The sequence below is a fragment of the Vigna unguiculata genome, chromosome 7, assembly GCF_037176805.1.
Source record: "Vigna unguiculata cultivar grain cowpea cultivar isolate G323 ecotype 2 chromosome 7, ASM3717680v1, whole genome shotgun sequence".
Taxonomy (NCBI): domain Eukaryota; kingdom Viridiplantae; phylum Streptophyta; class Magnoliopsida; order Fabales; family Fabaceae; genus Vigna; species Vigna unguiculata.
Genome location: NC_140798.1, coordinates 47,509,114 through 47,522,558, shown reverse-complemented (window position 1 = coordinate 47,522,558; position 13,445 = coordinate 47,509,114). Strand labels below are relative to the sequence as shown.

Here is a 13,445-nt window from a genome sequence, read left to right as displayed (position 1 = left end):
ACTTGCTTAGCAATATACATACTTATTCACAACATTTAAGTAGATCCTATTATGCAAATAATAGCATATAATAATAATAATAGTATATAATAGGTAATAATATATATTCAAATAAATATAACCACATCCTGTTAAAGTACTTTTTCAAAAATTGTCTAAATTTTGATGTTTTATAAAACTCAAACATTTATAATTTTTATTTGAATTTCAATCATATATAAGACACAAATGGAAAAACCTTCAATTTTAAAATTTGGATCTTGAATTAATTAGGAATGCTATTACTGCACATGTCTTTTAATTATTTAATATTTTAAAAAAAAAACATCTCTGTATAATAAAGGTACGAAGTGGAGCGGGATCGTGAACACCGAATTGGTTTCACCTGGTTTCTGGTTTCTTCTTTTTTTCTTCTGTCTTTCTTGCATTTGATCATCCATCGGAAATGGCTCTCGAGGTTGCTGTCAAGGCTGCTACTGGTGCTCCAGATTCTCTCGGAGACTGTATATTCTCTTATCTCTCTCTGTCTTTTTCTTTCACAGCACAAGTCTGAGTTTTGATCACTTTGTTTATTATTATAATTGTTTGGGTTTGATTTTGATTTTAGGTCCATTTTGCCAAAGGGTACTCTTAACTTTAGAGGAGAAAAAGATTCCGTACAAACTCCACCTAATTGATCTCAGTAACAAACCCGAATGGTATATTGTTGAACTTTAATGTCTCATTCTGTCTCTTCTTTCTCAATGAAATATCGATTTTGTTTTTTTTTCTTATTGGTAGGTTTTTGGGTGTGAACCCTGAAGGAAAGGTACCAGTGGCTCTTTTTGATGGAAAATGGGTGCCTGATTCTGATGTGATTGTGGGGTTACTCGAAGAAAAGTACCCAGAAATCCCTCTCGCTACTCCTCCTGAATTTGCCACCGTGTATGACTGCTCCATTACCCTTCTCTTTTTTCAAAACTTTACACTTTGTTCTTGTCTGGGAATATTTTTATCTTGTTGACTTTAGAACGTATGTTTTAACGTTAAGTAGAACTGTTTTTGATAATTAAACCGATCCGAGAATTTATTCCTACTGTGAAAATGTTCTCACTGTTGTTGTGTTCACATTGGAAAATAGATCGAGGTGGTTTTTAAGAGTAATGGTTTGCCATGATCCTTTTCGAGGTTTTTTGTTTGGTGATGAGCGAGGGAATTATGATCGGTTCTAATTTTTGCGGATCTGTTTTTTTAATTTCGAGTTGTTCTTGAGTACTGAATTTGAGTGTGCACGATGTGTTTGCTCTTGTAGGGGATCGAAGATATTTGGGTCTTTTGTGAGTTTTCTTAAGAGCAAGGATCCGAATGATGGAACAGAGCAAGCGTTGCTGGCTGAATTGAGTGCTTTGAATGAGCATCTTAAGGCCCATGTATATATGTGAATTTTATATGATACACTATTCTTTTTTGTTTATTTGTTATCTTTTTTAGTGGTTACACTGTCAATGCTAACATGGTGGAGGTATGATCAGGGTCCATATGTTGCTGGGGAGAAAGTCACTGCTGTTGACCTGAGTTTGGCACCAAAACTGTACCATCTAGTGGCAGTACTTGACCATTTCAAGAACTGGGGTGTTCCAGAAAGTTTGTCACATGTCCACATCTACACTAAGGTTTGGAGTTGTTTTGTGCAATGCATTTACTCTGGTGGAACTTTTTATTTAGCCGTGTCGTTTATATACACATTGAACAGTGACTGATCCATATTTGGTGATGAGAATTTTGTGGTCAAACTTATCATGCCAGTATGCTTAAAATTTCTTCAAAATGACTGAAGTATCAATTATTTCATATACACTACTTTATATGACTTTTAGTCTCACTAAAGTGTTTGAAAAGAAAAAAACTAAAGCAAAGAAGTAAACACAATTGGAAAAGACTATTCTTTTGTTTGAGAAATTCTTTTTACTTGGATACTTTCTGACATGTCTAACCCTGATTGTGCATGGTAATTTTAGGCAGAAAGTGTTTTCATGGACATAAGTACTGTGCTACGGCCAAGGGTGCACAAAAATCTGTATATCTATTTGTGAACTGACCCTGCATTGAGTAATCCCTACTTTTCTCCTCTAATTATATTTTGAACACCAATTTGATCCTTAAAAGATTAGTACAAAAGTTTATAGGATTAATTTGATGTCACCAATCTTTCAAGAAACAAAATTCATATGCAAAAAATACTAACAAAACAAATTGAGGGTCTGCTTGTGAACTGTCATGAAAAATTTGGTGCCCAATGATTAATTCAAATGCCTCTTGGTAATTCAAATGTCTTTTTCTAATTCATATATTGCTACAGTGCCCCTTTCTCCTTTAAATGGGCCACGATATGAAACATGCTATAAAGTGAAAATGAATGTTATATGCTTTGAGTTTAAAAAACTTAACCTAGAAAGTTTCCCAAGCCTAGGAATTCACATGATTTCCTTGGTCAGTCAGCGAGTTAAAAGCCTTTCTTACATGATAAAATGTTGTTAATTTGTGGTTAACCTAAATCAACTAATTTCCTGAATTTTATGATTTTTATCATCTGGATGTGAACTGGCTAATTTTTGAGAATTATGTTGCCTTTCATTGTAAACAAAGAAAATTGCATTTACTGTTTAACTTGTTCTTCTCTTAATTGTCCTTTAACCACCATGTAAATTGAAATATCATCCCTCATGGAGCTTTTTCTAACCTTGCTTCTAGTACCGGTTGTTGACAATTAGAGTACTGCTTTAGTTTTTAGTCATGTTCTAACATTATTGCCTTGTATTTAAGATTAATATATCTGTTGTTCTTAGATGATGATTTGCATAGCTGTATGTATATTGTCATCAACATTCATCACTTCACTATCTCTGTTGCTTTTACTTTAGGTGCAATAGTTCATGAAGCTCAGATATCACAGATAGTCATAGTGATAATCAGCTGGTTTGATGTGGCCAATGTCTTAAATAGTAAATTAGATTGATTATTGAATTAGTGAAGACAGACATTAATTCAGGAATCACTGGTCTAAACAGTTAGGATTCACTGGTTGGACCAGTGACGTGACGGATCTAAGATCCTAAGTAAGTCGGTAGGGACATTTAAAAGTTATTTGAGTCTCAATCTAGCAATTGCTTGTTGTTTGAATGTTATAGCTGCAACTGGTTAATGGACAATTATTTTGTGTTGCAGCTGCTCTTCTCCCGTGAGTCATTTGAGAAAACCAAGCCTGCAAAGGATGAGTTTGTTTTTGCTGGATGGGCACCAAAAGTGAATGCTTGAAGTAGTTCTATGAGCTATCTCAACATCATTTGTGTACTGTGATTGAAACTTGTTAAGAATAGGATGTTCAACTAATCACTTTTAAGAATGTGTTGTTCACATATTAATAATAATAAATATGTAGTTTGTTGGTTGTTTATTGGTGATGCCACAACCGTGGCTTAATTGCATGTTTTTGTCACTAACCTTTTTAGATTTTGAATTTCAAAATTATACAGCTTTTTTTTTTTTTTTTGAGTCTTTAATTTTATAAATTTTATCATTTAAAACTTCTTCCAATTAATTATTTAGAAGTAATTTTTCTATCCAGTGATTATAAAATAATAAATATATTTTGTGGTCTATAGATCGCCCATCAATAAATATATTATCTTCTCCTTTTCGTCCATTAGTGTGGCCGTGACAAATTTATATCACTGAAAAAACGAAAAATAATGACTTAAAAACTTACATAGCATATAAAGAAAATATATTTAAGAAGAACTATTTTTTATAAAATCAAATTTAAATATTTAATTTTTATGAGTTTTTAAATTTACTCGATTGTCTCTTGCTACCTATAAAATTACATAAACACTCTTAATGTTAAAGTCGTTAAATTTATTTTTTAATCGGATCAAAATATTTTCATAAACTTAACTTCTCTTTTAAGATCTTCAAAATTAAAGATAGCTTGATGTGAAACAATTGAAGAGAAAATTATTTATTAAAATGTTTATAATTTTATTTTGCTTGACATAGTTTAACTTTTAATTTAATTATGTTTTAAAAATATGGTTTTTGATTTAAATTTATGTTATTAAATTTATATTTTATCTTTTTACCGAAATTTAAACTTTTTAAAATGATATTCCTGATTTCTTTTTTTTAGAAGATTAAACTACTCCTTTGGAGTTGAAAAAACTTAGTAATTAGAAATTGAATGAATTAAGTAATTATAAAAATGAGAACAAATAAGAAGTCTTAAACAATAATTTCAAATTCACATTTCATATTCACTCTTTTTCCTTACAAGTTAAGTAAATAATAGATTCAGAATAATTCATCTATAAATATCCACTAACTTCCTTTGTATATAACTATTTCAATCAAACTTGTTTTAAGATAAAACGTTTAAACTTGTTAAAAAATAAAAACTCTAACTGCTAAACTAAAAATATCATTACAATTTTAATATTTATTTTTAGTCATCAAACCATATATATATATATATATATATATATATATATATATATATATATATATATATATATATATATATATATATATATATATATATATATATATATATATATATATATATGAAACTCATTCTACATGCAACCAAAAAAAATAAAAAATAAAAAATAATCAAAAAATTACTTTGAATAAATTTTCAATTACTAGTGTGACTATGACAAACTATTATCACAAAAAAAACAAAAAACAAACAAACAAAGAACAATGACTTAAAAACTTAACATAGCATATAAATAAAATATAATTTATAACTTTTTTATAAAATCAAATTTAAATAGTTTTTCTTTTTTTACTTTGCATGTTTTTTCTAACTTACTGTGTATTAAGATTTCATCTCAATTAATCGTTGCTTGTTACCAATAAAGTTACATAAATAAAAATTAAAGACAGTTTAATGTGAAACTGTTAAAGTGAAAAATTATTAATTAAAATATTTATAATTTTATTTGACTTGACACATAGTGGATGACGTAAAACATGGTCTTCGTAATATATACAATATATTAATTATTATTAAGTTTTTTAAGTTATAAGAAAATTATATAAAATAAAAAATATAAATGTACAAGCTTTTATAAAAGCTATAAAACTTAAAAAAGAGTGTGTGAGTTAGTCTTAGATTAAAAACCAATTGTAGTTAAATTGCATTTTTATTTTGTTTTACTCCTGTTGCCTTTCCTGACTGAATTGCACAAATTTTCGCAAAACTCTTGCACTATATATTTTTGTTGTATTTGTAAACAAATTAAAATAATAAAATTATTTGAATTATTTGAATATTCATACTCATACCATACATAATTAGACAGAGAATCAACTATATAATAAAAAGTATATAATAACTGAAATAAATGAAAATAATAAATTAATATAATTGAAAAAAATGAGAAATTATTGCCTGCAATATTATATTGTTTATGTTTTAAATTTATGATTGAACTGTAACTTATATATTTCATTATAATATTTGATTTATTAGTTAATCTCAACATAATTTGACTACAATATACAAAATTGGATAGAATATTTTGAAAAAAAAAAAAGAAAAACACTCTTTGAATCAAATATTTATCGCGACCGGACCCGACCCGAAATAAACAAATAAATAAACATCATTCGGGTCTTTCGCTTTTGATTCAGACGGTCTCAGACTTTGGCTTCAACTCCTTCTTCTGTTTTCAGCCTCACCACTTTGATTTGTTTATTCCTGGTGTGTGTTTCTCTTTTCATGTATCCGACATTTTAATAGCTAATTTAATCCCTAATCATCTGTTTAAATGTGCTAAAGTATATTTTCTTAATAAGAATGTTGATTTGAAGAAGTTAGGCTAGGTTAAATTATAACCTTGAGTATTGATATTATGTAAGGTTATGAATTAATTTGGAACATGAATTCTTCTGCTGATTCTCTATATGTTTTATCAATTAGGTCTGCTGCAACTCTATATGATCAAAGTCTCTGATGTTTTATTATTGTCTTTCTGTTAGGGTTTAGGGCGGCACAAGCTTAGCCTTAATATCAAAGGCAGGGTATCTTTACTTTTTGCGGTTTACAATGGCTGATGACGATTATGATGACATGGACATGGGGTTCTCTCTTTCTCCCTACTACTAACAAAAATATATTTAGCTTTTCTTCCATTTAATTTGTCTATTGAGAATCCTTGGTGCAAATCCCCAAGAGAGTTTTTAAGTGTTTTATGTTCCTGCATGTGAGTTTTAACCTAAAATAAGAAGTTTTTTAAAACGTATGATTGTCTTTTCTTTCAGATGATTCATTGTTATGCTTCATATCTCACTTGTTAGCAATTGTTAGCATTAGAACTATCTGTTTTGTCGTCTTTCTTTCTCCATTAAAGGATTTCTCATGGAATAAAGAATGGTGATGCAGGTACGAGGATGAACCTCTGGAGCCTGAAATTGAGGTACATAATTTTGTGGGGCTTGGTAGTTTTCTTTTTTGTATGTATAAATACATTTACAGATCTTATGGGACTTAACTAAGAATGAGATAATATGTTTGGTGCTTGATTGATGAGCAGGAAGGTGCAGAGGAGGATGTTGATAATGCAAAAAATGATGACATGGCTGGAGACGCCATTGATACTGAGGACAAGGAAGAGGAACAAGCAGTGGAGCGACCTCGGAAGACTTCTAAATATATGACCAAGTATGAGCGTGCCAGGATTTTGGGTACTCGTGCAGTTCAAATCAGGTTTTCTTTGAAACTTACTGTGTGATTTTAAGATTTTGTCTATTCATTGTTTGTAACATTTTAACTTCTTTGTTGATCAGTATGAATGCACCTGTCATGGTTGAGTTGGAGGGCGAGACTGATCCGCTTGAGGTCTTAACCTTTTATATTTTACTCTGCAATTTTTTTTTTTCATGTTACTGCATCTGAGCACATTAAATATTTTAGTTTTCAATTTCTAAGTATGTTGATATGCCTCAGGATATGCACACTACCGAAGTTGAGTTTTTATGGTTTGAAAGTAGGTTTATAAATCTGCAATTATGCAAAAAGCATCTAAATTCATGGATAATGAGGAAGGAGGGACATCAGAAAATAAGTTTACATCAGAAATCAAGTTGGAGGGACAATTTTCTTCTTGATATAATTCTTCTTTTCTCTTTCTCTTAACAAAGGGCTTTGGGTATAACCTAAAATGGTTTATATTTCAGTTTGACAAGGATGTGCTTTTTTTAATATGAATATTCCCACAATGTCATATGAACATCTTTTCTTTTTGTTTAGTTGTCATGATTATGAACTCAATTGATAAATTCTACAAATTATGAGCTGCTCCTGTTATCCTATATTGAATCTGGTTAAATGATTACTTAGGATGTAAATAGTCTCCCTAAGACGAGTACTATGATTTGTATTATCAAAATAATGATTGTTATTTGATTATCAAGTTCTTTGGTTTCCTGAAGAATGCACTAGTACTCCATTCTAGAAATAAGTTGATTATATAGTTTCTGATTTTTGTATGCTGACAAGAACCGAGTCCAGTATTACCTGTTATGTTATGACTTGTTAGGTGAGCTTGATCACTTTCATTTAGTATGACATGTTGAACCTTTTTCAATGTCAATTATCCTAGTTGTTTTATTTCCTGTTTGATCTGTACTTTTGATTATTTGTTGGAGACACCTTTTTGTGTTTGGGTCGAGGAATACACTGGTGTTTGTTACCTCTGTTGTGTTGTCTTCTGATATCTAGGCTTTTCAACTTATCAGATTGCCATGAAGGAGCTTCGTGAGCGGAAAATACCCTTTACAATCCGGCGCTACTTGCCTGATGGAAGGTAAATACTGCCCCTTATATAAGTTAGCCAGCCACATTTTATTCTTTTTAGGGGTAGGTGAGGTTAAGGTTGATCACATACTTTATGCCACTGACTCTTACTATTTTTGGCGACTCTCTCCAGCTATGAAGACTGGGGAGTTGATGAACTAATTGTGGAAGACTCCTGGAAGAGACAAGTGGGTGTGTGATTGATGTTTGAACTTATAGGTGGGAGCAGGAGTCACAAGCACTAAGATCTTTATCTCCTCATAAATTTTATCTTTGATTTGTTTGAGGTTGATGCTGATCTATGATCCCACATCAAACTTGACTCAACCATGATAAGTTATTGGCTATGCTTTCACCAAGTGTTTCATGTTGATACTTAGTTTGTTCTTGGATCTCTGCTACTTGTGGTTTATTTTAATATAATTTGTGCTTCGACTTGCTTTTATGCATCTCTAGGTTGAGTGTGTTTGTTACTATATGTGAAATCAGTTATTTTGAGTGTGTTTAGTACATATTCGCAGAAATCAGTTATTTTGTGTAGCAGGAATAAGAAACCAGTAGGAGTTTTGACAATTTTCTTAATATAAAATTTTTATTTTATTTTTCTAAATATATTTAAGAAATTTATTCAAACATGTTCTGAATAAATATTGATTTGAATACTTTCTCAAGACATGGAAGAAACAATAGCATGTTTGCCTTGCATTCCCAATTTCTGTCAGAAGGAGAACATTTCCATTCAGATTTATGATTATCTATGCAGAAATTTATGATTAAAAATTGATAAGAAGCCAAGAAAACTTTTTCTTTAGCCATAAAATCACCAATCTTCCCAACATTGCATTATCTAATGAAATGTCAATTTTCATATTGTTGTTTTTGCTTGACAAATCACAATATTTCACTAGGAGAATGTATCTGATGGTTCTAACATATCCAGTTTCATTCTCTGTGGCTTGGATAACTGATATTGGAAATATAGTGAACACATCAACAATTTGCCCATTACAACACATGATTATGAAACATCGATAATATTATGCAATTATGCAAGAATTTTGCTATGAATGCTTTGACACTAAAATATTTCCCTTGTTTGAGGGGAGGCTAATTCAATGTTTTAATTCATTGGGACATTATTTTCAATCCGCATATTCTCTCACCTTCTTACTATATTCAGTAGAAAATGCAAAACACTGAGACACACAGAGCTCATATAACAGGTCTTACCGATCTCATTCTAGACTTCATAATTATTTATGCAAAGATTAACATTTTTAAAATAATAATATTATTCTGGAGAATAAGATTTTAAAATAACCTGAAAAAAATAAAATTTTGGAATTTATTGTTTACATTTTAAATTCTTATTTTGGTTTCTATTATATGCAAAATTTATTTTTTAGATATTATTTAAAAATAAAATTTCAGTATTAAATTTTATGAAAATAAACAATAGTTCATTTTAAATATTGAATAACAAGAAATAATATTAATATAAATGTGGACACCTTTTATTTTGATAGGGATAGAGATAAAGTTAACATCAAACTGGTGTGAGACCGAAAGCAATGAAAAGGAAAAATATGAAATATATTATTCAATATAAATTTGGTTTAAATAAAATATATGATTTCATTAATTAATATTTAGGGGTGTTTTTTTAATAACAGTGTTTTTATCGGTTAAAGAGGAGAGTATAAAAGAAATATGACATGAAATTTTTTTAATTTTTATTTATTTGAAAAAATTTAAAGTTTGAAAATGTGCATTTTCATACAAACCAATAACATTTTCTCTGACAAAAATTTTTAAGTTCTTCAGAAAAAACACTATTTTTCCTTTACATAAAATCCGAACATGAATGAATAGGAGATAAATTCAAAGTTGTAGACAAAAAGTAATCGCAAGATCCATGTTCGGTCAATAAATTGTGTTAGTCTATATGTCTTTCATAGTTTATTCAATTAACATTTTTATTATTTTCATTACATTTGTTCGAACAATATTATTTTTCTTCAGCAAGTAAAGGCGAAAAAGCTTAAAAATATATATTATTAATACTATTTAACATTTTATTCTGCAAACTCTACCTCTTTCTATACAGGCACACCTTTTTATTAGTTTAAGAGTTTACATAACTCAAAATCTCTAATTTTATGTTAATTTAATGTCTATATTTTTAAATATACACTAAAATCAGATTGATAAACTATAGTATTTTGAATAATTAGAATGATTTGCAACATATGTGAAGTCTCTTTAAAATATTGTATATTGAATTAATTATATTTTTATATAATTTTATTATAATATTATGCAACTTTATAATTTTTCACACATTCAGTATATTTTAATTAAATTGTATGACCAACATTTAAGTGTATATATTCATTTTTTTACTACATCATTGTACAAACCGATATTGTATGGGTGACATTGATGCATTTGAAATCAAAGAAACAATATTTTTTTTAGGAATGTAAAATGGTCTTGAATAATAGTGTATAAAAATTCAAACAATTTTTTAATATTTTGATTGTGTCTAATCATGTGTTTAAATCTTTATGCCTTTGAGAGATATTAGACTCTTTGATTTGGGTTGCTAGAGGACTATTTTCTTATCTCTTGTATTAATAGATTGATATACTATCCTATGGGTAGGGATATCAATGCAATGTTCTATGTTACAATGGATTTACAGTGAGAAGTAAATAGGAAATAGGTGTAACTTTGAGAAAGATGACGAAACACTGCTACCATACTGCATATCTATCTGAGATAAAATTACATGGGTGACGTGCACCATAATAAAGCATGAGAAGTAGCTGAGTAGAGTAGGTATAATCACCATAGCTAACAATAGTGACACCATGTACATATGATCGTGGAGAATGAGTGTGGCTTTGTTTTTTGAAGGAGTGAAGAATCCAAATGTCACATCCTTTTCAACTGTTTAGTGGCCTTTTGCATCTTTAGAGGAATCTGAGTCTGAGATCATCTTCTGTATTATCTGTGTTGTCTCTTCCTCACACACTCTTTTGTCTTTACCCTTCCACTTCGTGTAGTAAGGCTCAAAGAATTCCTTGTTTTCCTTCTCTAGCTCATTCCACACTGATAATATATACATTAATTCATCATGTTTCTTTAATTATCATATATATATAACATCTTCACGTGCATGCTTCTGTTTTGGTTGGTTGGTACTGCAACTTATATATATGTCTCATATACAATCTCATGTCTATTGGAAAAATTCAAAACTTTTATTTCACAATGTCATCAATCTTCTTTCTTTCTTCAAAGGCTTTTCAGTTTGTAATATCTAATGTTTTCAAGTAAAATTCCTTGGGATTTAAAGAGGAAGAATTGAAAAGTACAAGTTCTCTAAAACAAATACAACTCTGCAACGATGTTGCATGTGTGCATGGTGTTTGGTGTAGAGAGAAAATTAAGATCATACCAGTGGATGTTATAACAGGATTAATATTTGCATGTTTAGAGAGCGCTTCCATGCATTCTTCCTTGGTCATGTGAAATATCAAACACTTCTCGATCAGATGCTGCACCAAATGAATGTATGAAGCAGGAGAAGAAGATGAAGAAGAAGACTAGTCTGCCATGGATGATTATAAAAGTAAAGTAGAGGTATAGTAGCATGAAATTGTTAGTAAGAAAAGGTTATATATAGAGAGATGAAGGATAGGAACAGAAGAAGGAGCGTGTGAAGACGAAAAAGGGGGGTGGTGGGAGCAAGAATCCCACGTGAGAGATAAATGATAATTGGCTAGGAAAAGATGAAAAGATTAGAAGAGATTGTAAATGACTATTCTTTGTCTTCTACAGTTGCTATAGGACCTTCCCCCTTCACGTGATTTGTGGGCCATCCCCACATACCAACGACAAACCCAATTTCATCACCCACACACAAAACCATTTCTTTCTCCTTCATAAATGAAATATTTTATTTTATCGATTAAATCTCGATCATTTTTTCGTATAATCTGAAATCATATTTTTTAATTGATTTTAAAATATAAAAAATAGAAAATTATTTTAAAAAATTATCTCAAATTATGAAAAAATATTATTAGAATTTAGTAGTTAAATTATTATTTTTCAACATTAATTATTGATGCATTCAGAAAATTTTACTGTCAACAAAATTTATATCTGACTAGAGAATGTCAGACATAAAAATTTAATCACTTATTTACAAATTTTTTTAGGGTTAAATATGTTTTTGGTCCTTTAACTTTCAGTGAATTTTGGAATTAGTCCATTTTGAAACTTTGGACCAATTTAGTCCTTCATCTTCCGGAATACGCGGATTTAATCATTTGAATCAAATTTTGTTAGGTTTATTTGATGTTTCGTACGCATTTTAGGATTGTATTTGAGTTGTTTATATTGTTTGACACATTTTTGCTTTAATGTTAAATCAACTATTATTGTGAAATGCGCTTGAAATGTCAAATAAACTTAACAAAATTTGATTAAAAGGACTAAATCTACGTATTTCAAAAGATAGAGGACTAAATTTGTTTAAAGTTTCAAAATGGACTAATTCCAAAATTCACTGAAAGTTAAGGGACCAACAACATATTTAACCCATATTTTTAATATTTAACTTCCTTACATCAAACATAAAATCCTAAACGTTAATTGCGTTAATTGTCTATTTTATGTTACTGTCAACGTTACCATAAAATAAAATAAAATTGCGCATGCATAAGGAAACAATGGCACTGCTAGCTACAAGTTTCCCTATTCTATATTTAGTGGTATGATTTTATTTGTTTTTATAACGATTGTTATAATTTATAATGACGTTTGTATTTAACTCTTACTCTTTTAATTTTTAATTAAACAAGTTAAGAAAAGAAAAAATATAGTAAGTAAAACATGATATTATATATTAATGATATTCGGTGTCAACAAAACATAATTTCTTTTGTTTAATATCAAATATTAAAAAAATAATAAAATTTGTAATATTAATATCAAAATAAAGTACTAAATAAAATATAAATAAATGTTGAATAATTATAGAAAAAAGTAAACAATTTTTCAACTGAAGTTTTATCACAACTAAAATATCTATTAATATTTTGAATGTTAACTAATTTCACTTGTCTTCGATAATGAAGGAGAAAAAATATTAGATATAATAAATAAAATAGAAATATCATCAAAATCATTTGAACTTATTTGAACTTTTTTTCTTCTTCAACTATTTGGCATCTATAAACATTAAATATAGAATATTAAGTGAGAAACTATTAATTAAAAATAAATATAAATAAGGTTTAAATACGTTTTTAGTCATTGAATAATTTTGAGGCGAAATTAAAATCCGTACCTATCACAAAACTTTGATATATTTTGATCTCCAAATTTTAAAATTGAACGGATATAATTATTTTAACCCAATTATGTTATTGTTTTTTACATATCAAACATATCTTCCCACTGACATTGCAGCAGGAACATGTCAAACAATATAAAATAATTCAAATGCTAATATAAAACGTGTTTAACAAGTTAAAAAAAATTAAAAAATTTAACGTAATTGGGTTAAAAGGACTATATATTCATTCATTTCTAA

The 13,445-nt window shown here is 28.9% G+C and overlaps 2 protein-coding genes and 1 pseudogene across 2 annotated transcripts; 2 read left to right on the top strand and 1 right to left on the bottom strand.

Moving 5' to 3' along the window:
* The first annotated feature begins 310 nt into the window (after positions 1–310).
* LOC114189983 (glutathione S-transferase DHAR2) lies at positions 311–3,433 on the top strand. Its single transcript, XM_028078715.2, has 6 exons — positions 311–503; positions 608–698; positions 781–924; positions 1,292–1,409; positions 1,512–1,652; positions 3,205–3,433. Exons 1-6 carry the CDS (start codon positions 446–448, stop codon positions 3,292–3,294), a joined length of 642 nt encoding a protein of 213 aa, XP_027934516.1. The 5' UTR covers positions 311–445; the 3' UTR covers positions 3,295–3,433.
* Positions 3,434–5,614: 2,181 nt separating this feature from the next.
* On the top strand, positions 5,615–8,286 carry LOC114189635 (DNA-directed RNA polymerases II, IV and V subunit 6A-like). Its single transcript, XM_028078260.2, has 7 exons — positions 5,615–5,743; positions 6,022–6,123; positions 6,425–6,458; positions 6,576–6,748; positions 6,829–6,880; positions 7,780–7,847; positions 7,971–8,286. The coding sequence occupies exons 2-7, from the start codon at positions 6,089–6,091 to the stop codon at positions 8,035–8,037; spliced, it is 429 nt and encodes a 142-aa protein (XP_027934061.1). The 5' UTR covers positions 5,615–5,743; positions 6,022–6,088; the 3' UTR covers positions 8,038–8,286.
* A 2,294-nt stretch (positions 8,287–10,580) lies between these two features.
* LOC114189659 (uncharacterized) lies at positions 10,581–11,460 on the bottom strand (annotated as a pseudogene).
* Positions 11,461–13,445: the final 1,985 nt, after the last annotated feature.